This window comes from Heloderma suspectum, chromosome 2 (assembly GCF_057233095.1).
Source record: "Heloderma suspectum isolate Gila_16-S chromosome 2, 16-S_ref, whole genome shotgun sequence".
Lineage (NCBI taxonomy): Eukaryota > Metazoa > Chordata > Lepidosauria > Squamata > Helodermatidae > Heloderma > Heloderma suspectum.
The window spans coordinates 165,556,425-165,583,563 of NC_139459.1; the positions used below are offsets into that span (position 1 = coordinate 165,556,425).

A 27,139-nucleotide genomic window follows, 5' to 3' on the forward strand; every position below is an offset into this window, starting at 1 on the left:
TTGCATCCACTGTCCCATGGGAATCCACATGTAATGCTAATGTAACAGGCCCAGCACCCCCATTCTCCATTTGCACCAACAAACTAATTTCTAGCCTTTCAGATATCAACAGAGCAGCAAGCCTGTGTTGCAGCCAAACAACCAGGTCTCGCCGACCTCAGCTGTAGAAGTGTTGTTATAACAGTTCCAGAATAGGGACAACAGGAGGAGAGTAACTGCTGTGCAGACACCTTGTTTCGTTCTTTGCTGTGCTTGCGAGGTGAGGGTAGGAGACTGATGTGTAAAGAAGCCCAGCTTGAGGTAGAAAGTTGGACTTTGTGCCTTTCTAGCTCTTTGCAAATCTATGACTAAGAGAGAACATTTTAAGTTGTGGGAGCTAAGCGAATAATTCTCGACTCTTTCCAAAGAGTCAAACACCAGGTGGGTGGGGGGAGGGGATCAGAGGCGGGAAGGGAAACAGAGTAACCAGTTGTAAGCAAACAAAGTTACCTGCAATTCCAGGAGTAAAACTGGATATAAGGTTTTGGCCCAGATCAACCTATCAGATATACCCCAAGAGAATCCCAGGAGTCGGGTGGGGGGTGGGGAGAGCAGACAATTTGTACTGCTGCTGCCCAATCCAATCATCTCAGAGGCCTCTGCTCCTGGTACTGAGTTGCCTGGAAATCAAGAGCAGCTATCAGCCAACAGAAAGAGGGTGGGGGGAGGAATGGGAGTCACAGCTGAAGGATCCAGCAAAGGGATGCGGATGATTCCTGGAGTAGCCAGACGTTCTTGACTTTTCTGCGTCTTCCTGAAATGGGGCTCTATCAGAACAGAGCCTTTGAATCCACTTCAGGGACTCTTGGAACAAGTGGCTGAGAAGGAGATAGTTTTAAATAGTGGGGGGAACAGGAATGGATGGTGAAGGAGAACAGAGACTGTGACTTGAAAATTGGACAAGGAACTCTGTTAAACCCATGAATCACAGAGAGAAAGAGAAAGGGAGAGACACAGAGAAAAAGTACATAGGGAAGGGAGAGAACTTTCAAAAGAGTCCAGACAGATCACATGATGAAAATTAATCTGAAAGGCCCAATTAAGAACCAGCTTGCTGGATTTGACCAGCTCTTCCCAAGAGCCAAGCATAAACAAAATCCTGGGTCTTGTCATCTGGCTCCTTCCTGCCTAGACCTGAAAGCTGAAGACCCAAAGACCCAAACGTTGTCATTACCTGCCAGGTACAGCTGCCCTCATACCACCATCTGCTTACCTACCTGAGCTGTTTTGCATACGCTTGCTCAATTTCTGTCCGCTCTTTCACAAACTTGACATATTTGTCCACCAGGTCCAGGCCCCACTGTGTGTGGCGCTCAATTGTGTCAAATTGATCCTGAAGGGGGAGAGGGGAGAAGTATTACCAAACAGAGCTAAAAGTGACAGGTTCTATATTTGGCCCAAAGAGAATGAGCCACAAAATCCTAGTTCTTGCTGAGATGGTAAAACGGTGCCTGTATTGGATCACTTCAGCCTACAGGCAAGGGCTCACATGAAAAGTTCTCTGCACACAGAAAACTAACACGTTTTATATCTGGTACTGTATTTTAATTCTTTGCATTGCTTCTGGGTTTTATTTCAGTTTCTATTTTTATTTTATACTGCAGTTTTAAACTTTCCTATTATATTTTATCGTGTTGTATTTTATGGTTTTAATTGTTGTGAACTGCCCACGGAGCTTCGGCTACTGGGTGGCATAGAAACATAATAAATACAGTGTTAAGGGGCAGTCTAGGGTAGAACCCTCTTTCTTAACATGCTAGTGTTCTACATGAAGGGGACTTTTTCATATGGGAGGAACAAATCAATCATGTGAGCCCCCATCCACAATCTGAAGTGGTACAGCCCAGACACAGGCTTGCCCACTCAATGAGAACTAGGTCAAAGTAGCAGCCACAGAGCCTGTCAGGGCAGTGTGGAACAGACACATACTGAGGGCTTGCATATTCCACAGCAAAATGGGCAATGAGATGTAGCTGGACTATCATGATCTGTCTCTCTGGCTCAATCCCTAATTTCTTCAAGCAGGCTGATATAGGCCTGACCAGGTGTACGCACTGCCAGTCATGTAGCTCTGCCCCAGAAGTCTGGATGATCACGAACACACCCCGCTTCATTTAAACATCTCATTCCAACCCATAACATTTGGGTGTCTGGTGGTGGAAACTGCCCCCTCCCACACACACACACACACACATACAAGGCAAAATGCATGAGGAAGTTTTCCTGCACAGGTCTCACTGAAATGGATGTTGCTGAGTAACTGGAGCACACCGTTCTATAGCCGCTTTGGGCTATGAATAGGAAGGCAGAGTGGGAGTGTCTGCCTCTTGGCTCAACATGCAACCTGCATCACCGCAATTTAAACCAAATCTATTGCAGATATAGACCTCTCCTGGATTCCAGGAAACTACATCCTACAATATAACAATCCCTATAGCCCAGGGGTGGGGAGAACAGGGACACCCGAGCACACAGTCTTGACCCTCAATATACCTGAATTGTCACACAGGAGAAGACACAAAGAAGGACAGTTCTCTCCCACCAAGTGCTGGGCCCTCCTCCTTCCATGCCCTCTAGAGACAGAGATTTGAATTATGACTAGGGCTGGATATGAAAAATCTGCGGTATTTTTTAAAAGCACGTTTCTAGTTCTCAGTCATGAAGGAGTATGTGGGGTAGTTTCTGGCAACACTAGCCAGAGCGGGACCCTGGAAAGCTTCCAGTGATCACGGTGTAGGGGTTAATTTGCCTGGTGCATGGGTTTTTTTTTTAATCTTTTGCCCGGTAGCTGCTCTTCCTTGTTCCACATGCTAGTGACCATCTAACCCCAATGTTCATGGTTTTCCCACCTTACAATTCTTACACAGAATATAGATCATGGCACAATGCAAAGCCATTTTAAACAGCAGCCCTTACAACCTGCGCCAATAACAGGAATATGCATTTGATAACATGATCACAAGAATATGGATGGCATACGCTAAGACAAATCTCCCCCCACCCCATTAATCACCTGCAATGTTGCCAACCTCAGATGCTCATGAATCAGAGTTTGTGCTTCATCACGGATGACAAACGGGTATCTTTTATGAGCTTTGGTTTACACCCTTTGATCATTTCAAAGCAGTCAGTTCTACACAGTATCATATGTCCTTTCACTTCCCAATTTATTTTGGGGAAGCAGCACCGGACACAATGCTACTCAGGCATAAGCAACAGTGTTGAGACTGGTACTGTGAGCATGGAGGGAGTGTGACCTTTGGAGCAGTATGAGCGGGAAGCATCTCTTTCCTACCATGCTTTTACTAGCTACTACCAGACATGCAGCTACTAAATCTAAAAAGGTAGTGAGTTTGGCAAACTGAAAGCAAATATACAAGGTGGTCAGCTCAGTTTAAGTTGTTATATAGGTTTGGACCAGGCTCCTAGCACGATTTGGCTTTTTAATACATGCACATTGCATTAAAACTTGCAACAGAAAGCCACAAACATGGGTTTCATGCCCAAACCTAGATAGATCCATAACAAGAGACACAACAATGTTGCAGAAAGCTTATGACTTGCATACTCTTGTTGAAACAGTTATCAGAGGCAAGTGTGTATTCACCCCACCATCAGGCAAACCACAGATCTCCGTCAAGTCAACTACCTTGGATTCAACTGATGTGTGAATACTCTGAACAGGAATTGTTAGTTTCCCAAAGCAATTAGCAAACCTCAGTTGAGTACTTTTGCCTCTACCAAGTAATTCCTCTCTTATAATTCCACTAAAGGTTTCCACAAAGGCTTCATCATAATGGCAAGCTCCTACCTGCACCACAAACGACTTCTTTAGAATAAAAGGATAAAGACACAATATTGCTTAAAGCAAGAGTTAAGAACTTAAGTAGGCTGTTTTGTGGACACAGTACTATCAATATTAAAAAGCAAACATATATGAACATAGTAAGCTGCCTTATACAGAATCAGACCATGGGTCCATTTAGCTCAGTATAACCTACACAACTGGCAGCAGCTCTCCAAGGTTTTAGGGGAGCCTTCCCCAACCCAGTGCCTATCAGATGTCTTGGGCTACAATCCCCATCATCCCTAACCAGTGGCCATGCTGGCTGGGGCTGATGGGAGTTGTAGTCCAAAACATCTGGCAGGCCACATGTTGGAGAAGGCTGTCTTAGGGAGATGCCTTTCCTACCCTGATACCCAATAATACACTTTTAATCTTTGTAAATCACCCAGAGAGTTTTGGCTATCGGGTGGTATAGAAATGTAATAAATTAACTGAAACTAGAGGTGTCAAGGATTGGACCTGGGTGCAAAGCATTGCGTGGTCCTGGGAGATTCATCTCAGCTTTTTCCAGAAGTGTTTTAAACGTGATATTGCTTCAGCTGATTTTTATAGCTGGACTTATGCAACCATGAGGACATTTAAAATTTGTGTTTCCAATGTCAGTGGATACTTTTTCTTGCCTGCTTTAACTGGAATAAAATAAGAGTGATTAAGCAAGGAGCTGGTGAGTCCAAAAGAGACAGGCCAATTCCTGTCTTTTGTTTCTACTGGGACAATTTGGCACCATTTTCGGCATAGCACATATGTCTACAGCAGTTACCAGAGGAAATTATGCAAGTAATGTCTACATTACAGGTGCCTCAAGTGAGCTCCGATGCTTTGTGAATTATAACATAGACAACACCACCAGTCATCCATTGATAGCTTTTGTAGCAGAACAAGGAGTGCCATATGGCTGCCAGAGCTTAAAGAAACACTTTAATTTCCTAGGCACAGAAACCACATTTTTTAGGAAACACCCTTTTATAAAGCTGAAGAAGAAAACACACCCTAGAAGCAGACATCAAGCTCTGCAACTCCGATTTCCCCCCAGCCCTAGAGTCCAGCACAGCCATCTTTCACTTCCTCAATGGGGCACCCTGTTTTAGGTACCACTTGCAGCTGGGGTATGTTTGAGGAAGCTTTCCAGCACAGTGGCCAAACCATTTTTATTTTCATGCCTGCCTGCTGGGGGAGGGGAAGAAAAAACTAACTACGCTGTTTCAAACCCTTTTTGAATATATTGTACATTAGGGATGTACGAAAGTCACTTACCTTTTCGAAGGGTGACATTTGCGGGGGGGGAGGCGCTCCGTCCCTCCCCCCGAAATTCTGTCTGGCCAGCTCCGCTCCGCGGGGATTCCACAGATCCACCAGCCGGGGCCACCCGCAGCTGGACATCCAGCCGCTGGGCAGCCTGCAAGGACGCAAATGGCGGCTGCCGTAGCCACCGCCATTTGCATCCCTGTATTTTGCCATGATAGGCTATGTAAATATTTACATAGCCTATCACGGCAACAACAACAAAAAACAGCGGACGCAAATGGTGGCAGCTACAGCAGCCGCCATTTGCGTCTGCTGTTGTTGTTTTTTTGCCGTGATAGGCTATGTAAATACTTACGCAGCCTATCACGGCCTCCGCAGGGACGCAAATGGCATCCCTGCATTAGCCATGATAGGCTACATAATTATTTACGTAGCCTATCACGGCTAGGAAGCGAATGGCGGCCGCAGATGCAGACGCCATTCGCAAGTCAGTGCAGACGGCAGCAGGTAAGTGCTCTGTTTCGTGTGCCTTTTGTGTGGGGGGCGGGGGGCTTCGTTCCGCCACAGATTTCGGGGGGCCGAATGCACTGGCATTCGGCCTCACCGAGATCCGTGGCGGAATTCTCTGACATCCCTATTGTACATATAACTATTTGGTGTTCTGCTTCTAAAATTGAACGGCAGTACATAGGATAATTAGAGCACGTTGCTGTAATTCCACAGCAAGTCACAAACCCAGGCTAGGTTCTGAATGTACTCCAGTCCACATGTGGATTTCACCACTTTGATATTCTGGGCGGTCCAACCCAGTGCCCTCCAGATGTTTTGGACTAGAACTCCCACAAGCCCCAGCTGGCACACCGTTCTCACACACAATTCTCCATGGGGGGGGGGGCTGGGGGTGTAGACCAAGAGATGTAAAATTTCTGGAAATATTGACACCGTGGAAAAAACCCTTCCTCCCCTTTTATTCCAGAAAAAAATGGAAATGTTGGGAAAAATTGAAATATAAGCAATATTGATTGTTTTAGCACTCTTTACAGATCTAAAGTCACTTTGTTGCTTTAAGACAGCCTTCCTCAACCTGGTGCCCTCCAGATATTTTGGACTTCAGCTCCCATCAGCCTCAGGCAGCATTGCTGGAATGCTGGGCATTGTAGCCCAAAACGTCCAGAGTGCACCAGATTGGGGAGGGCTACTTTAGGAACAGAAAGCAGCCTTTCTGTTCCTAAAGATATTTTATGTATAATTTAGTTTGCTCATAAAATTATTATTATATTTTAAAACTTTTAAAAGTAAACTTGGTTAGTAAGGGCACAATCCTATGGCTGCTAGGCAGTGTCTAGACAGCCATAGGATTTTTCATTTTCCGGGAACCTCACTCCCCATACCCTCCCCGTCATAGGCAGCATGGTTCGTCCCCATCTCCGCAATCCTAAGAGCAGTGGGGAGCAGGTGAAAAGGGGGAGTTCCCAAGGGATAGGAGGGAAGGAGACTGTGGAAGCATCGTTAAGACGCTTCCTATGTGCCGTCTGACCTCCCCACCCCCCTGCTCCAACGCGCCCCAGTTAGACAGCCGAAATCAGCTGTCTAGCCACAAATGCAGGGCGGCCAGAGTGCAGAGGAAAGGATCCCCTCTGTGTTCTGCCCACCCTTTATTGGACAGTTGGTCCCATCTGAATTCGGAGGCGGCCAACTATCCCCATAGGATTGTGCCCTAAATTTATAATTATTGTCTGAATAGATGAGAACTACATTAAATGACTGCTGCAGCATCAGAATCACAAGATGTTATAGAACAAAGCCCAAACTATCAAGAATGTACATTTACTGTCAAGAATGCATAATAGTGATTCTACTCACATACTGGAAAACTGAGCATAAATGACTATCAGTAAAATATACTTTAGCTCAACAATTTTAATAAGAAATGAAAGAACTACCTATGCTGGGAATCTTACAGACAGGATAAAAAAATATTTTTCCCCATGGCTTCATTATTTCCAGGCATTTTACATCTCTAATTTTTCTGTAAAAGTGTTCTTATTACATAGCTTTTAGAAATCATTTGGGGGGGGGAGTAAAGGCTGGGTAACAATATATAAATACTTTGTCTTAAATTATAAAAGAAAATATTTCATAATCCAATTGTTCCAATTTTTCAGAAAAAAAAAACAAAAACAGTAAAAAAAAAAAGTGTTTTTCCCTTATTTTTTCCAGGTTTTTTCTGGGCCTTCACATTTCTAGGTAGACCCGAGGAAGCCTGCCCTGAAGCATCTCTATAGCCCCACCCCACACACACATTTCTTACATATCATGTAGAGAAAAGCCCTGGAACAAGCTTCTCCAACCAGTTGCCCTCTCATTGTGTTTGTCCGCAACCCCCATCAGCCCCAGCCAGTATGGCCAATGGTCAGGAATCCTGGGAGCTATAGTCCAAAACATCTGCAGGGAACCAGGTTGGGATAGTCAGTTTTATCTGTGTTGCGCTCTCCCCTCTTTCAAAAACTCAGTATAAACCACATATAGCAATAAAGTAATTGAAGCCATAACACCTTTTATCCCTGCAAAGCATTTTGGAGGATCAGGCAATATGCCTCTACAATATTCTCCTATTCCTTCAGTCTTTCCTGAAGTTAACAGGTATTCTAAGTGCAGGACAATGTTTTGCTCGACACAGGGCTCAACAGTGAAAATAGCATCCCTGTGTTGAATTCTCCCCCTTTCCCTCCATAAAGTGCAGAATCACTTACCCATAGCTATCACCACTGCACTATGTGTCTCCCCACCACTACCAATGATGTGGGGTTGGGCAATACTCAAGGTAATGGTGTAACAACTCAAAGTAAAGCGATCTTGCACAGCGAAAGGGAAAACTCAACACGGAGATGCTGTTTTCTATGGCAGCCTCATGTTTCACCCACACATATTTATGCTGAATGCCCCAAACGCCAAAAAACAAACACCAACTGTCTGTTATATAATGGCAACTTCTAGCTCAAAACAAGAGGTTAACAGCAAGGCAATATTTTGGCCAACAGGAAAGAAACAATCCTAGCAATAGGCAGGGTGAATCATTTTAATGACTTCCATGCCATTTCCCTGAGTAATTTCATCACTTAGGCCCATGGCTCTGCCCACAATACCAAAACAGAGAAAAACACCAAGCAAAAAGCAGATTCTAATGACAGATTTCACCTCAGAGAAGATGACCTTTAAAATACAGCCTAGTTCTAATAAAAGATAAAGAAGGCCACTTGCTGTTCACAAGCAGTGAGGGAAAATTCACTGGGAAAGAACGAACAGAGAGTTGGTTATTATCTCTAGGAATTTAGTGCACAATTCCCAATAAGAGGGTCGACCACAATGCCTCATTCCATCTACTTTGGGTGGAAGCACATCACACAAAATTGCAGAGTACCATGGCTTCCTATAACAGGGCTTTCCTTCAAAAGGCAGGCAACATCTGAATGACAACTGTCATTCATTCTGCCCAGGCTTCCTACTTTAGCATAACACATCCACATCCAATACACAGGGGCAGGGCTACAGCCAGGTCACCATGACAAGGTACATCTGAAGCAGCTCCCCTCTCATGGTGGTCTTTGGTTCTTCACTGCAGCTGGAGAGATGTTTAACTGACACCACTTATTAGGGATGGAGGAGAATTTTGTTTGGTCCACCACATTTTTAAGTAAAACAACCTAATTCGCACTCCCTGGACTAATATGTGGATCTGAATACAGTTATCCTTGGGACTATTCACTTCTCCAAACATGTAATGCAATTCTTGGTTCAGACATTGTGTACAAAAATGTGTATATTAGGGGAGATTGGGTATGATTATAAATGTGCATTTTTGTGCAGTTAAAAAAAAACTTTTGCAGACTGATGCAAAAATTGGATGGAACGGACTCATGATTAAATACATGCAAAACTGACTTCGGCTGGAAATAGACTGATTTATCAATCCCTACTGTTTACTACTCATAGAGATGTAAAATTTCCAGAAATTTTGAGGGCATGGAAAACACCCAGTTTTTCCCAGAGGTTTTTTTGTGTAGAAAAAATGGAAATTTTGAGAAAATTGAAAAATAAGCAATACTTTTTTTTAGCGCTCTTTACAGATCTGAAGAGTGGAGATGACAGTATTCCAGCTGAGCTATTTAAAATCCTAAAAGATGATGCTGTTGAAGTGCTGCACTCAATATGCCAACAAATTTGGAACACTCAACAGTGGCCACAAGACTGGAAAAGGTCAGTTTACATTCCAATTCCAAAGAAGGGCAATGCCAAAGAGTGTTCAAACTACCGTACAACTGCGTTCATTTCACATGCCAGCAAGGTGATGCTCAAAATCCTACAAGCTAGGCTTCAGCAGTATGTGAACCGAGAACTACCAGAAGTACAAGCTGGGTTTCGAAGAGGGAGAGGAACTAGAGATCAAATCGCCAACTTTTGCTGGATCATGGACAAAGCAAGAGAATTCCAGAAAAACGTCTATTTTGGCTTCATTGACTACACTAAAGCCTTTGATTGTGTGGATCACAACAAACTCTGGCAAATTCTTAAAGAGATGGGAGTACCAGACCACCTTACCTGTCTCCTGAGAAACCTGTACGAGGGTCAAGAAGCAACAGTAAGAACCAGACATGGAACAACCGAGTGGTTCCAAATTGGGAAAGGAGTATGACAAGGCTGCATATTGTCACCCTGCTTATTTAACTTATATGCAGAGTACATCATGAGAAACGCCGGGTTGGATGAATCACAGGCCGGAATTAAGATTGCCGGGAGAATTATCAACAACCTCAGATACGCAGACAATACCACCCTAATGGCAGAAAGCAAAGAGGATCTAAAGAGCCTCTTGTTGGGAGTGAAAGTAGAGAGTTGAAAGCTGGGTTGAAACTCAACATTAAAAAAACGAATATCATGGCATCTGGCCCCATCACTTCCTGCCATATAGAAGGGGAAGAAATGGAAGCAGTGACAGATTTTACTTTCTTGGGCTCCAAGATCACCGCAGATGGTGACTGTAGCCATGAAATTAAAAGACGCTTGCTCCCTGGGAGGAAAGCTATGGCAAACCTAGACAGCATAGTAAAAAGCAGAGACATCACCTTGCTGACAAAGGTTCGTATAATCAAAGCTATGGTTTTCCCAGTAGCAATGTATGGCTGTGAGAGGTGGACCATAAGGAAGGCTGAGCGCCAAAGAATTGATGCTTTCGAATTGTGGTGCTGAAGAAGATCCTTACAAGTCCCCTGGACTGCAAGGAGGTCAAATCAGTCCATCCTAAAGGAAATCAACCCTGACTGTTCATTGGAAGGACAGATACTGAAGCTGAAGTTCAGATATTTTGGCCACCTAATGCGAAGAGAAAACTCCCTGGAAAAGACCCTGATGCTGGGAAAGACTGAAGGCAAAAGGAGAAGGGGATGGCAGAGGATAAGATGGCTAGATAGCATCGCCGATGCAATGAATATGAACTTGAGCACTCTCCAGGAGAGAGCGGAAGACAGGAAGGCCTGGCGTACTATGGTCCATGGGGTCACGAAGAGTCGGACACAACTTAACGACTGATCTAAAGTCACTTTGTTGCTTTAAGAAAGCCTTCCCCAACCTGGTGCACTCCAGATATTTTGGATTTCAGCTCCCATCAGCCTCAGGCAGCATGGCCAATTGTCGGGAATGCTGGGCATTGTAATCCAAAATGTCCAGAGACCACCAGGTTGGGGAGGGCTGCTTTAGGAACAGAAAGCAGCCTTTCGGTTCCTAAAGTTACTTTATGTATGACTTAGTTTGCTCATAAAAATATTATATTTTAATACTTTAAAAAGTAAAGTCCATTAGTAAATCTGTAATTATTGTCTGAACAGATTAGTGCTACATTAAATTACTGCTACAGCATCAGGAAAATAGGATGGTATAGAACAAAACCCAAGCTGTCAAGAATGCACAATGTTGACTCTACTCACATGTTGGGAAACTGAGCATAAATGTCTATCAGTAAAATATACTTTAGCTCAATAATTTTAATAAGGAACGAAAGAACTAACTATGCTGGGAATCTTACAGACAGGATTAAAAAAATATTTTCCCCCACGGCTTCATTATTTCCAGACATTTTAAATCTCTAGACTTTCTATAAAAGTGTTCTTATTATATAGCTTTTAGAAATCATTTTGGGGGGAGTAAAGGCTGCGTAACAATGTATAAATACTTCATCTTAAATTCTAAAAGAAAATATTTCATAATCCAAAGCTGTTCAATTTTTCCAATTTTTTGGAAAAAAACAAAAACAGTCCTTGGGAAAAAATGGGGAAAATGTTTTTTTCTGAATATTTCCCAATTTTTTTTGTAGCCTGTCACATTCTTGTTGTTTATTCCCTCAGTCGCTTCCGACTCTTCGTGACTTCATGGACCAGCCCACGCCAGACCTTCCTGTCGGCCATCACCACCCCCAGCTCCCTCAAGGTCGAGTCCGTCACCTCCAGAATATCATCCATCCGTCTTGCCCTCGGTCAGCCCCTCTTCCTTTTGCCTTCCACTTTCCCTAGCATCAGCATCTTCTCCAGGGTATCCTGTCTTCTCATTATGTGGCCAAACTACTTCAGTTTTGCCTTTAATATCATTCCCTCAAGTGAGCAGTCTGGCTTTATTTCCTGGAGTATGGACTGATTTGATCTTCTTGCAGTCCAAGGCACTCTCAGAATTTTCCTCCAGCACCACAGTTCAAAAGATAGATAGAAGGAAGCATCTATCTTCCTTTGCTCAGCCTTCCTTATGGTCCAGCTCTCGCAGCCATTGGTTAGTACGGGGAATACCATTGCTTTAACTATGCGGACCTTTGTTGTCAGTATGATGTCTCTGCTCTTAACTGTCTTATCAAGATTTGTCATTGCTCTCCTCCCAAGAAGTAAACATCTTCTGATTTCCTGGCTGCAGTCAGCGTCTGCAGTAATCTTTGCGCCTAGAAAGACAAACTCTGTCACTGCCTCCACGTTTTTGCCAGTTATCAATCAAGCTGGTTGCCATAATCTTGGTTTTTTTGAGGTTTAACTGCAACCCAGCTTTTGCACTTTCTTCTTCCACCTTCGTCATAAAGTTCCTCAGTTCCTGAGATGGTTAATGTTTCTTCCAGCGATTTTAACTCCAGCCTTGGCTTCGTCAAGCCCAGCACATCGCATGATGTGTTCTATGTACAGGTTGAATAGGTAGGGTGAGAGTATACAACCCTGCCATACTCCTTTCCCAATCTTAAACCAGTCCGTTGTTCCGTGGTCTGTTCTTACCGTTGCTACTTGGTCGTTATACAGATTCCTCAGGAGGCAGACAAGATGACTTGGTATCCCCATACCTCCAAGAACTTGCCACGATTTGTTATGATCCACACAGTCAAAGGCTTTAGAATAGTCTATAAAACAGAAATAGATGTTTTTCTGAAACTCCCTGGCTTTCTCCATTATCCAGCGGATATTGGCAATTTGGTCTCTAGTTCCTCTGCCTTTTCTAAACCCTGCTTGTACATCTGGCAATTCTCGTTCCATGAATTGCTGGAGTCTACCTTGCAAGATCTTGAGCGTTACCTTACTGGTATGTGAAATAAGTGCCACTGTTCAATAGTTTGAACAGTCTTTAGTGTTTCCCTTTTTGGGTATAGGGATATAAGCTGATTTTTTCCAATCTGTTGGCCATTCTTGTGTTTTCCAAATTTGCTGGCATATGGCATGCATCACCTTGACAGCGTCATCTTGCAAGATTTTAAACAGTTCAGCTGGGATACCATTGTCTCCTGCTGCCTTGTTATTAGCAATGCTTCTTAACCATTCATTTTTTAAAATAAAAAGTGATACACAGCGAAGGAGTCTGGAGGCAAGAAAAAGTCAGCCTTACATGCTCTAGGTTAGAAGCACTAAGCAGGAACTCAAAGAATTTGGGCAAAGTCTCTTGGTTATCTACATGCAAATAGCAAGCAGCCCTTCAGATAGGAATTTTGTAGTTGGTGGGTACATAGGACATCTCAAGTTTACATGAAAAAGAAAGAACTAAATACAAATGGTTTGAGACTGCATCCTAAACACATTTACTAGAGAGTAAGTCCCACTGAAAATAGAGTGATTTACTTCTGAGTAAATATGCTTAGTATTGGGCTGTACGTTAATTAACATTTAAATGAAACTGAAAAATATGTGCCAAGTGCTTGTCAATTATTCCCGGTGCATTTGGCCGGGAAGGTGGAAACATGTTTATTTGCTACAGAACAAGGAGAGAATAGTGTCTGCACATTCCGTCATATCTCTCTGTAAAAGAGTTTGTAGTATATAAAGACACAATAGTTTTATAATGTTTAACAAAATTAAAAATTAAGAGAAGGGCCCTGAAATATTCAAGTGGTGACTAGGCCCACCCCAATTCCCTGTCACTAAGGCCCTGATTGGATTCTCTCTGCAAAATGGCAACAATTTCTTTGCTTTCTTTTTAAGTGTCTCCATCAGTGGGAGAAGCACAAAAACCCAACATCTGCAGCACAAAGTGGAAATAAAAAACCAAGATTGATTCTCAGAATATGGTCCTCTCACAAGCTAGAAAAAAAACATAATCATAACGTTTTTAATTTATCATAACACAGAGGATGCAATGTAATCTTCCAAAAATAAAGTAAAACTGACTTCGCAGGCACCAAGGTCAAAGTGTCAAGATGCTGAGAGCACATCTCTGCCTTGTTTTTAAACCCACATCCTAGGTTTAACAGAACTGAGATATGGCCACACCTTGGACAGAAAGAACAAGTCAATACTTGGCTCTTAAATATCTTCTGTCCCAAGGCACTCAAAATGCTTTTGTAAGCTTTTCGGTCTATACAGCCTCCCGCAAAGGCTCCAGGAAGATGCTAGAACCGCAGGAGTGAGGATGTGGTCTTGCCCAAGGACAAGGAGCAGGAAGTTAAAAGAACTCCTGAGCATTACCAGACAACTGGTTTCAACAGGTTACCAAAACTCAGAGATTTCACATTTGCAATCATATTTTTGGGCTTGGAGCTTTCTAATCTCCACTCTCCAAGCCAAGGCGATGGAGAAAAGAAAGCCAGTCAGTTTGGGAGTGGGAATTCCAGACTGCACAGTGCTTTCTTTCTATTTTGTATGTCTTGCAGTGAAGAATGAGACTTTTACAGGAGCTCAGCTTACAATTAAGAAAGGAAGTACATTTCTAGTCCTCGTGGTTCCAGAGGGAAATTTGAAGTATGGTCAGTGTCTATTTACTAAAGGCTTAGAGAACTAAGGGTGATTTCTGCTTATGTGTGGTGTGTGGGTAAATATGAGAGGGGGGGGAGAGAGAGGGAGAGAGAGGGAGAGAGAGAGAACAAGAACAAGACAAAACAAAACAAAAACACACAGCATTTTAAAGCAACTGGTTGGTCTAATGAGAGATATCATCTCACTCTACTCACTGGCTCAGGCAACCTTTCCCCGTGTGGAGTGGGACCACTGCCACAACGATGTGTGTGGACAGAACAACATATGAGCCAGACAACTCCATGCTGAGGTTGGCTCATCTGACTTTTCTCCCCCTGACTCCTTCTGAGGGAGAGAAATTGTGAAAGTTTGACTTCCTCAGGATGAGGCCTTGGTATGGAGCATTTGGCTCCTATGGTACTTCCCTCATACAGCTGCAATGACTGACAAAGCCACTCTGAGTGTGGAATTAAACACATAAACTGGGGGTCTGTCTTGGGGGCTTGTGGGAAGATAGGAGAATATGAATCACTCAAAATATTTGAGCCAAGGCCTCCAGGAATCCCAAAAAACTGCTCAAAATTTATGGGGAAAACAAACTCCCAACAGGGCTTGGAAGTTGGACTAATTGGAGCCACAAGGACCAACTTCAAAGATACATTTAGTTCCAGAAATAATCAAAGCAATATTTTAATGGGGGAACTTTTAATGGGAGTAGAACTCCTGGGTTCTAGCCTCCCTTTTCTCCAGCACCAGATCACCTCCTCCAAGAGGGCTTGGAGCTTTCTAATATCCACTCTCAAAGGGGGCAGGGAGAAGAGCTTTGCGTGGACTTTGTCCCTTCCGCCTTCATTCCCCAGCAGGCAAGGAATCTTAGCCACCTCTCTAGAAAGCCACATAAAAGTCCAAGCCTAGATAACAATGGAGCAGAGGGGCCTTTTACAAACTCTCGGCATTACATCCGTGCAGGCTTAAAGCTTCTCCACATTTTCATAACATTTGAGGCACAGTGCCTGTTTCTGGTGGGCTACACATAGGGACAAAACTTAGTGTCAACAGCAAAACAAGCAAATGAGCCAACTCTTGGTAGAAATCTTTAGGACTTTTCAGAGTGAGATTTTTTTTTTGGCAAAACAAAGGTGTTCTGGAATGAAGTAGGTGAAAGTACAGATGTGAATGCTTGGGGAAATGAAACAGAAAAATTCAGAAGAAAAGGTCCTCCTTCCCAAATTTTCCAAAAATCCCTGGAAAAGAATGTGTTCTTTTTTTTCCTGGTTTCTGGATTTTTCCCAGGCCTTCACATTTCTAGGTACGAGAAATGAAGCAGAGGTTTAGCGTCAGCACATGGTATGGTCAAAGTCCACCATGAATGATGCTGGCATTATTTTTTATTTATTTAAAACAAATCTGAAAGTCTCTGTAGCCAAGAAATAGGTTGGTTGGCTGCAGCTGCCTCCATGTTCCCCCACCCTCCATGTTTCCAGGCTCTGCCCCAATACAGAACGCCTCTGCAACACTATAATGGGGTTTAGAGTCATTTCGGGACAAGAAGGTGATGGCGGCTGCAGCTGGTCGCCTGCCCAGCTCTTCTCCACTCAGAACCAGGCCCTTAAGAGAAAAAAGATGCACCAGGCTCATGAGTGCCACCTCCCACCATTGCCTGTCCCTGCTGATCCAAAAAGTGCCACCCTGGTGGGCCCCCCAGCAAATTTACCAGGCGTGGGCAACAAGCAGAAACACTAGCATGCACAGCATGGCTTTATTTTTCGTTTAATGCTGAGATAAGCAGCAAGCTGGGCAGCTACAGTGGCCTGCCCCTGCCTGCCCAGGATATCTGGTAAGCTTGTGGGAAGGGAGCGACAGGTCTGTGATTTGAAGGTCCCCTTGCCTGGGCCCCTTCAAATGTGGTGCCAGACCTAGTGAAGTGTCTCAAGCAGAGTTCAGCTTAGCTATGAAAAGTACAGCCAAGAAAGGCTCCTAGAATGACCTACAACAATTACAAAGGTTCAGTTATCCTCACTCATGCATTTCCTTCAACGTTAAAATTAGACCCAACCGCCCCCAGTTTAGATGTAAACAGGGCAGACACATGAACAGATGTGGCCCTCACTTGTATGTATCAAGCTACTGCACCTATTGTATTTTGAAGTTGCTGTGTCTCCGCATGCTGCTCTCTATGTTTGATCCAAGAGATAAAAGAAGCTAGCCAGAGACCCTGGAAGTTGGCAAACTGAAACTGGGTGGAAAGAAACACACCATGGGAACAAGAGACATTGCAAGGCTAGTAAGGGATTGCCGAAATTCAAATGCAAAAGAAGCATATTAGACAGAGCGAGGAGGGCCCCCTGAACAGTTTCAACAAGGCTTAGTCATTGGAGTCCCTTTGTCACTACAGCAGCAGTCTCACGATCCTTAGTAGCAAGGATAAAACAGGTGTCCAGAATAGTTTCAGCTTCCAAAGGGGAGTCTAGAGGACACAGGAGTGATATTTCCCTTCCATGTGCCTTGCAGCCAACACTACGTTTCAGTTTAAAAAGACAGTCTAGCCATGGAAGCCACCTCCATACTACAAAGATTCCTGTGTTACAGAATCTGCTATTGCAACATCCTGATTACAAAGAAGGATTATGGTTTCCTAACAACAAAGGAGTCAATATCATCAGCCAAGTAGTTCTCTCAATACTCGCAGCCTCACATGTGTGTAACTTGGAACCTCCACCCAGAAACAGCTTTCCCACCCGACCCCTACACGCTGTCGAGGCACATCCAAGCTCACCCTCATAAAAACTGGAGGCCACCTTCCCAGGGCAAGAAAGGCAAGGCTTCAGCAAACTTGGGTCTCAGGAGGGAACAGTCATGACAGATGCTCTTCTCTCTTGCTGCTATCAAATAAAAGCCAGATGGAAATTTGTCAAATAGCAGGAGAGGTCTTTTGGGTCAACCCATCAGTTATGCTTTTAAACAAAAAGAGTATTATTATTGCACAATTAGTTTGAAGAAGTTGCGTATTTATCAGGCTAAGGAGTTCCATGTCAGATATTGCAAATAAGCCCATGTGGGAAGCCCCCCGCCCAAACAGAAAGCTTTTGGAAATCACCGCCTTAATGAAAAGGTCCAAATGGCCCAGGGATGCTTCCAAAACAGATCGCTCATAGCACTACCAAACAAAAGGCATTACTATTCCATCTTTCCCTCTTCCACTGATTTTTTTTTGTGGTAAGAAGATAGGCAGATGTAGTGGTGGGAAAAACACCATCTGGCCAAGCCCATAAAATTCCATGAACGAGGCATGGTGATCACACAATAAAAGCCTGATCTGGAAGCACCTCCGAGCACTTAAACTAGTTTCCTAAGTATCCCCGCTACTAGCTTCCTACACAGTCACCTAGGGACCAAACTGCAGTGCAAAGGCCCACAAAAGCCAGGATAACAAATGGCTATTCCGACGCCTGCAAGAACTCCCTAAGCAATGGAGAACAGAGAGATGAAAGCAAAGGAAAATAGCTACCCAGGGCCTCAGTTGACCAGGGCTTCTCTCTAAAAGCATTCCAGCAACAATTGCTCTGCAGAGGTTCTCAGGGGGCAAAAGTCTTCCACCTGTCCATTCCACATCCTTTTAGAATGAAATATGTTTCTCAAGATATTACATCCACTCTGATTAGCCTGAATCATTCAAGTACTTCAAGAATACATGGTATCAAGATAATTCTGCATGATAAGAATAATAGTAGGCAACAGACAGCTAAGCACATCAAATACTATCTGAATAATCCTTACAACATTCTTTTAAGTGAGGCCAGTATTTTCTCTACTGAAAAATAGAAAGGGAGAGAAAAGTGGATTTCCTTAGGGCACCTGCAAGATTGTGGCCAAATAGAGATTTTTCACTGCAAATGTCTGAGCTCATGCTCTTAGTTGCTACACTACACCAGCTCCCATTAACACACTACATTAAGATGGTCATCACAGCTATCCTATTCCCCAGCATTTTATTTGTACAGGGGGAGGGGGACTGTAGCCAGACAGGGAGTGCCAAGGCTTCTTGTTGAAATAGCAAGGCAGTGATCTGAAGCTGCTAGGAGCCTAGTGGGCTCATCAGCTTGTGCTAACTAAAGTGCATTAAAGCCACCAGCTGACAGTACAAAATGATGCTTTGAAGTACAAAAAATAAAAAGTCACCAAGAACAAGCTGTTGCTTCCAAGGAACTAGACATCTGGCAGGAAGGATGGCTGGTTGGCTGGCCGATGAATGAGGGCTTGGCTGAGAGCAAGTCTTGAGCTGGGATCCTCCCAGAGCTCAGATCCTATGGGGGGATTACAAGAGGAAATGCCGATCCTCCCACTCACAGCAACAATGGGAGGGAAAACAACTGGGGGATGTTTACTGAGAATAAATCCTATCTCAGAAGCCTGGTAAATATTGCAGCCAGCAATAGAGGCCGGATAGGGAACATACAGATCAAGAGAGCTGCAACCCAAGTAGGCAAGGCCACTGTCCAGGGACTGAAGCAAGGGTGCTCATTGACAGCTGACAGTTTGGGCTCACCAGAGCAACCTTCCCCAACCTGGTGCTCTCCAGATGTTTCAGACTTCAGCTCCCAGTATTCCTGGCCATTGGCCATGCTTGCTGGGGCTGATGGGAGTTGAAGTCTAAAACATCTGGAGTCCAAAATATTTGAGGAAGACTGCTTCAGAGTAAGAAATGCACACATATGAAGTTGCATTATATTGGGTCAGGCCATTGGTCCATCAGCCTCCCACCTGAAATACGATAGTAATTACTAGCCTAACTAACAGCAGGTGTGGGCAACTTGTGGACCTCCAGATGTTTTAGCCTACAACATCCACCAGCCCTAGCCAGCATACGCAATGGTCAGGGATGATGAGAGTTGCAAGTCAAAACACCAGGAGGGCCACAAATTTGCCCACCCCCACTGAAATGTTTGTTAAGGTGATGTATATGAAGGACAGTAAATACCTGAAGTGTGCCACGGACACATGTGAAGTAGATGAAGCCACTCAAAAAGGGCCGTGAGGCAACGGGACAGAACCTAGGAATTACCAGAGACAAAGCCACACAATGGCGATGCTCACTGAGAGCTCTGCCCATAATCACACCAGATAACATGGGTAGGTACTCTGTGACACACAACTTGCACACTCCAGATCAATCTTACCCAAGCAGGTGCCCTCCAGATGTTCTGTACTACAACTCTAAGCATTCCTGACCATTGACCATGCTGGCTGGGGCTGCTGGAAGCTGAAATCCAAAACATCTGATGGGCACCACGTTGGAGAAGGCTGATCTTAGACAACACTGTGGCCAAGTTCGGACAATCACAGGGGGAAAAGAAGACACAGTGGCTTCTTTTCCCTACCCTGCACATGTTGCTTGCGTGACCACCGTGACCCTAATTTACCCGTGGCATGTGTTATCATGCCGACTGAATCCAGCGAGGTGCATGGCAGGGGTGGCTTCTAAACCATCCCACAACAAGACATGGGTAATGGGTAAATGGCGGTTGCGTTAGCAACAGGTGCAGGGCAGGGAAAAGAAGCTATGGTGGCTTCTTTTCCCCCTGTGATCATCTGAACCTGACCTGTGTATCCTATACCAAGCTATGCTGCAGAAATAGTGAAAATTGAACTCACCTCTCCCCACCTCCCCTGCAACCAATTCCCACAATCTAGAAGTCATTCTATGAGTAGCAATGTGCTTTTTTTAGCCTCCAATAGGCCTCATAAATAAGATTACTAAACTGGAAACAGTGATGTGGGGCGGAAAAATTTCCACTGCTATATTTTTCTCATGGAAAACTTTCCATCTCTAAAAATGCATTGTTTCACAAAATTTAATTAGTAACATAATGAACAAAACAATGCCAGAAATTTTAAAATGGTAATTAACTTTTTCAGGTGACTATCCCAAGGAAGCCTGCATATGTAGATATATAGGCATGCTAAAATGAATGTAAACAATTTGAGTGCCCACCTTGCATTCGTGTCCTACTTGTGGGTTCCCGGTGGATAGTTGGTTGGCCACTGTGTGAACAGAATGATGGACTAGATGGACCCTTGCTTTGATCCAGCATGGCTCTTCTTATGTTCTTAAATATTATAAATACTCAAATGGAAATTATTTCCAAGTAAAGCTTTAATATTAAACCACATTAGGTGCACTTAATTGGACTTTTTCCTCATGAAATTCTCCTGGACCTCTCAGCGGCTTTCGATACCATCGACCATGGTATCCTTCTGGATAGGTTGTCTGGGTTGGGAGTTGGAGGCACTGCACTACAGTGGTTCCGCTCCTACTTGGATGGCCGATTCCAGAAGGTGGTGCTGGGGGATTATTGCTCTGTGCCATGGCAATTGTGCCATGGGGTTCCACAGGGCTCTATTCTATCCCCCATGCTGTTTAACATCTACATGAAACCGCTGGGGGAGGTTATCCGGAGGTGTGGGCTGAGGTGCCATCAATATGCGGATGACACCCAGCTCTACCTCTCTTTCTCATCAAAACCAGGTGAGGCAGTGGCTGTTCTGAACCAGTGCCTGGGCACGGTAATGGACTGGATGAGTGCTAATAAACTGAAACTCAATCCAGACAAGACGGAGGTACTGTTAGTGGGTGGTTCATCTGCCCGGCTAGGTGATATTCAACCTGTTCTGGAGGGGGTTGCACTCCCCCTAAAGGATCAGGTTCGTAGTTTGGGGGTGCTCTTGGATCCAGAACTGTCACTTGAGGCACAGGTGAACTCAGTGGCACGGAGCACTTTTTATCAGCTTAGGCTGGTATACCAACTACGCCCTTATCTGGACAGAGATAGCCTAGCTACAGTTATCCATGCTCTGATAACTTCTCGTCTGGATTACCGCAATGCGTTATACGTGGGGCTGCCTTTGAAAACGGTCCGGAAACTTCAGCTGGTCCAAAATAGGACAGCAAGATTGTTAACAGGGACTGGCCTGCGAGCTCATATTACGCCAGTACTTTTCCAGCTGCACTGGCTGCCAGTCCATTTCCGGGCCCGATTCAAAGTGCTGGTGTTAACATTCAAAGCCCTTAACGGCTTGGGGCCAGGTTACCTGAACGATCGCCTCCTCCCATATGTGCCTGCCCGGACTTTAAGATCATCATCAGCGGCCCTTCTCCGTGAGCCCCTGCCAAAGGAAGTGAGGCGGGTGGCTACTAGGAGGAGGGCTTTTTCTGTTGTGGCACCCCGGCTCTGGAATGAGCTCCCTAGTGAGGTTCGCCTGGCGCCTACATTGTACTCCTTTCGGCGCCAGGTGAAGACCTTTTTATTTTCCCAGGCATTTTAGCTTTCTAAATTTTTATCTTTGCTGTTTTAAATCTGTATTTTAAACTCCTGTACTGCTGCTAGGTTTTATTGTGGTTGTATTGTTATATTGTGGTTTTAATGTTCTATATATTTTAAATTGTTTTATTGTGTGTTGTTTGGTTTTAGTTTTTGTGAACCGCCCAGAGAGCTTCGGCTATTGGGCGGTATAGAAATGAAATAAATAAATAATAAATAAATAATGAAATACTTCAGTTCAAATACTTTAGGCTATTGGAAAAACCTCTGATATAGTTATACGCAGTGTAAATTCATATGGTATATTTTAAACACTTATTTATTAAATATAAGCCAAACATGCTAAATCAGATCCCAATCAATTTAGGGCAGAAGTAGGCAACCTTGTGCCCTTTAGAAGCTTTGAACTACAACTCCCATCAGTCCCACCAGCAGGACCAGCAGAAAGGGATTATGGGAGTTGCAGTTCAAAGCATCTGAAGGGTACGAGGTTGCCTACCCCTGACTGAGTGCGTCAGAAAAATTTCCAGAAAACCCACATCAGAGACCAGAACATACTAGCTGGGTGGAATCCCAGAACAAACACATAACTACACCGGACAGCAGAAGACTGTGATCAGATCTCTCACATTAAAAAGTAGAAGTTAAAAATGGTTGGGTATTTCTGTTGGGGCAGAATCCAAATTGTGTTGTGGGGAGGAATCCCCACGCCCCAAGTTATGAAACTTCAAAAACATGAACACAAAAACTTCCTTCCCTGCTGGATCGCACCAAGAGGTCCATCTAGCCTGGCATTCCCGTCTCCAATTCAGGCAGCCAGGTTTCCCTTGAAAACTCCCAAATGGAGCATGGTCCTCTTTGCCTGGAACACCTGTTATGCAAAGTTATACTGGTTCCAAATGCAAAGGTGAACTATCATAGCCTATTCTGAACGTGCCAGTCTCATTGCATCCTTTACTCTTTATGTAAGAAGCAATATGGATGGGCTGGAAATGACAGCCAGGCCTGGTCCAACTGCACAAGCACTTCCAAGTGGTCACCCTGGAGGCAGCAACAAGGCCATACATGAACTGAGACAACTTCTGCAATATTTGCAAGGCATGCTGGACAGCAACTCACAGTCATCTAGTCCTGACTACTAATATCAGATGCTAGTTCTTAGAGTGCTGAGCCTCATGTGGCGCAGAGTGGTAGGTGGCAGAATTGCAACCGAAACTCTCCCCATGACCTGAGTTCGATCCCAGCGGAAGCCGGGTCTCAGGTAGCCGGCTCAGGTCAACTCAGCCTTCCATCCTTCCGAGGTCGGTAAAATGAGTACCCAGCTTGCTGGGGGAAAAGGTAGTCACGACTGGGGAAGGCAATGGCAAAACCACCCTGCTACAGTCTGCTATGAAAATGCCAGTGTAAGCAGGCGTCCCTCTAGGAGTCAGTAATGACCTGGTGCTTGCACAGGTTTCCTTCCTTCTTAAGAGTGCTGCACTACCTACTATTGCAAAAAAAGCTAGAGGCTTCCTGATTAGATATGCTGGCACCATTGCAAGCGAGTGGCACATCCTGCAGGCTTACTAAAAGACCCAATGTTCTATCTAAGTAATTCCATGTTTAGCTTCAACCAGACCCAAATTATTCAAATAATTGAATAATTGCTCTTCACACACAAAAAATGTAGATTTCAAGAATGCCGGCCACAAAGCTCACCCTCCACAGCAGGATAGAAAATATGCAGCCAAACCTAAAATATTTCCCATCGCTTTATTTGCAAAGGGAAAACACAGAGCAGTACAGAAGGGCCTCCTTTCATCACTCTGGTCACAAAAAGTTCCTGTGGCAGATTTTAGAAGAGCAGAGATTTTTCTGGCTTAGATCCCACTCAGATAATTAAGTTTTGATTCTCCCTCCGCTGTCCTCTGTTGCAACAAGAGCAACACTGATTAATAAACAGACCAAGGCAGCTCTGGGCAAAGCTTTAGCTTTAGGAGGATCGATCTTGACTCCAAGCCAGCACTGCCCTTTGCTTATAGACACAGCAGAGTCAGGCCAGCTTGCCAGTGACCCCAGGAGTTCATAGGCCACCTAACCCTGTGCTGATCACCTTCCTACAGGCTGTCTGCCCTTCATGCACTATCTTAAACAATCCTCAGTAATCTTTGCATGTATCTGCAGCTTTAATCTTCTCTTTGCATGCACCTAATGAACTCCATTACTCCCAGTCATACATGCAGCAACCTAATCTCCAAACCATAGCTATGAAGGGTATCTTCCAAAGGGCAGAAAAGAGAGAGCAGGTAGCATGATTAAGTATAATGAGCAGACAGTGGGACGCCCCAGTTCAAGTGTCACCTCAGCTCTGAACTCCTGAGGTTGCTTTAGGCAAGCCTCCATCTTTTACCCTCCCCTCTTCCATCTGCAATATGAGGATGATACCGGCCTACATCACAGGGTTGCTATATGAACTGAAGCATTTACATCTCCAAATATCAAGAACAAACAGAGAATACATGATTTCTCTAGCCTTGTATTTTTCACCCTATTTTCTACCGGTATGCATGCCTTCCAGAACTAGGGATGTACGGATTTTGTAAAATCCGTTCTATCTGCGTTTCATGGATTGTCAGGTGCCTTTCATTCCATCATCTGCTCATTGAAAGAATCTGAGTTTTTCCAGTTTCACAAATTTGTGTAAATTCACATTTGTGCAAATGTGCACTTGCAAAAATCTCCTCAAAATGCACAAATCCTCCCAAAATGTGCATTTTCACCAGTTTCTTTTTTAATTTTATGTATTTTTCTATGACCAAATTCACATGAAATTCTGGAAAGTAAAAAAACCATCTGCAAGTCCGTGGAATCCATGTGACTTGGGAGAAGCTGGTCCGCTGTGGAATCCATGGGTTGATTCACAGAAATCCAAACTCATTTGATCCATTGTGGATTTCTCTGGCACCCCTATCAAGAACTCTCCATAAGAAAATCCAGAAGACTGCATGGCACATTCCAATATTTCGTAAAGCAAACAAATCCTAGCCATTGCTCTTATGAGATTATTGTCAAATACATCTATACTCTCTACTCACAATAAACTGTGATAAGAAAATCCCTCGGTTGAGTGTGTCCATTGTGTGAAAAGGTAACTTCCATTGTGGTACACCTGTTCCCATGCTGCTGCCATTCCTTTCCAGTGGATAGAAATTTGGATTTAGAACTGGGAGTCTTGAGTTCAAGTCCTACCACTACGACACACTGCATGGTCTTAGGAAAGTAAAAACAACAGTGGCCTACTTCAGAGTGCATGGCAATGCTTTACAAATTAAACAGTGTACTACAAAGAGAAGCAGCAGCAATGAAGCAGTCATGCCGTGCTTCCAGGGACATCTGGACCTATTCAGGGTTGCATATATTCTGAGACTCCATGAGAACACAGGGAAAAGGGCAAAAATGTGGAACTGTGTGCTGAATTCAGAGACATACTTGAAAGTGTATGAACAATACTTGGTGAAGTCCTGAAGCCAGATAAGAGACTATATAAGACATACAGTGGTAAGGGAGCTGAGGAACACCTCTTCCCCCTTCCCCATGACTTATAATTGCTTCTGCTAAAGTGACTTAATATGCATAACTGGATGCAGGTTACAGAAAGATGAATTTAGCACATGCTCTGTGTTACCCTGGTGAAGAATTTTGATTATATTTTTAAAGTGCAGAATACACACATAGCACTGGACGTATACTTAGCGCAAGATTGGCTAGGATACTGCAAATTTAAGGGGCTCCAAAGTTGCACAGCAACATGCAAGGCGGGAGATGGTGTACAAAAGGGACTATGAAGAGAGATTTATGGCATCTACTGCAGGATTTAGTAACTGCTCCGGGATCCTGATAATTTTTCCTTTTAACAAAACATATCTAGTTCATCTGAAAACAGATGACATACCTGAAAAAGGATGTTCGGACACTTCTATTGAAAATCTGGAAGTGAAAGGAATTCTGGATAGGGCTACCACTGCTCACATCACCATGCAGTCCCCTCTCCCATATATCCCAAACCATGGCTCCCTTACTCATCCCACAATATATTTACTTCTCAATACTCCTCCTTTCAAAATCCTAGTCCCCAGTAGAAAAAAGAAAGCAAGCCATGGTTCTTTGGGGGAAAAGCAATCATGTACTGCATGAAAGAACATAACAAATATCAGGCCCAAATTTAGAAGAAGATTAGCATGATCTTTTGTGTACATTCTCCATGGCAAAATAAAACCCTGTTAACAAAAAGCAACAGGAGGGACAGTTACTTCAGAGCAAGCACAAAAGAGAGCCCCAATAGTCAGATGGGTCAGCCCTCGGGCCCTAGGAGCTCACCACAATTCATCCAAGACTCAATACTTCCAGAAACCATTCTTCCCGAGTTATGGAAGAAAAGACTGGCAGCAGCCGCAGCAACCACTGCTTAAGAGATGGCATGCGCACACGCACGCACGCATGCGCACGCACGCACGCGCACACATACACACACCCATATGTGAGTTATGTGCAAGATTGATGGTTCCACCAGCAGCCGTGTAAGGGGGCAGGGGATGTCCTTGTTTCTCCATTTCCATCCAGCATCTAAGCAGCCACGCCCATGACCCAAATTTAATTTGCTTTGGCCAAGTATTTTCAGGGTCAAACATGCATTTCCCCCCTCCCCTCTCAGGCTTCTTTGAAGTGCAGGAGATGAAGAATGCAGCCAGCCTGGTTTTCCCAGCTAAGAGAAGAAAAGACCAATTTGACAACACCCACGACAAGGATGGCAAATATACATGCAGGGGTGAAGGGGGGTGGGGGGAAGTATTCACTTGCTGTTTAAAAAATCTACTACCAAGCATCTAGAAATACATGCTCCTGTCTTCTCTACGACCAGAGCATCAACTGCAATTGCTGGTCCAACAGCATAAGAAATATAGAGAAAGAAAAGCTATACCTATTATTAGACCAAGTCCTCCTTTTGCTGCCTGATGCAAGGGACAAGAGTGCACCACCCGCCCACCACCCACTCCACATCCAGAGGTCAACTGGACTGGCAGTTAAATCTTACTTCAATGCTGCTGGTGGCAGGACTGTGTCTTTTACCACATCTGAGGACAGCAGCTAGCTTACAGGCTGCAAGGCACCCACAGCTCTGTCTTCCAACATCTTTCCACCACTCCCTAACCTAGGGCCCACCAATAGGGCTCCTGAGGGTGCAGGTGTGCCTGTGAGGCCTTTAAAGGCACCCTCGTGGTGATTTCCATGTATAGAAGGCATGTCTGCTAACTTCCTGGTTGCTCTATATTTTAAGTCTATGGACCTGGTTTCTCTAGATTTTTAAGGCTGCGGTCCTATGGGGATAGCCAGCCGCCTCCGAACTTGGAGGCAACTGGCTATCCAATGCAGGGCAGGCGGAGCACAGAGGGGATCTGTTATGGCCAGACGGC

At 44.3% G+C, this 27,139-nt stretch overlaps 1 protein-coding gene across 2 annotated transcripts in view; it reads right to left on the reverse strand.

Annotated features, from left to right (window-relative positions):
* The window catches only part of TRIP10 (thyroid hormone receptor interactor 10), a 95,464-nt gene that overhangs the window by 41,236 nt on the left and 27,089 nt on the right, over positions 1-27,139 (reverse strand). For both annotated transcript variants that reach the window (XM_084835721.1, XM_084835720.1), the window contains exon 2: positions 1,257-1,372. In XM_084835721.1, the coding sequence (XP_084691847.1) occupies positions 1,257-1,372 (116 nt within the window). The remainder of the gene's footprint in view (positions 1-1,256; positions 1,373-27,139) is intronic.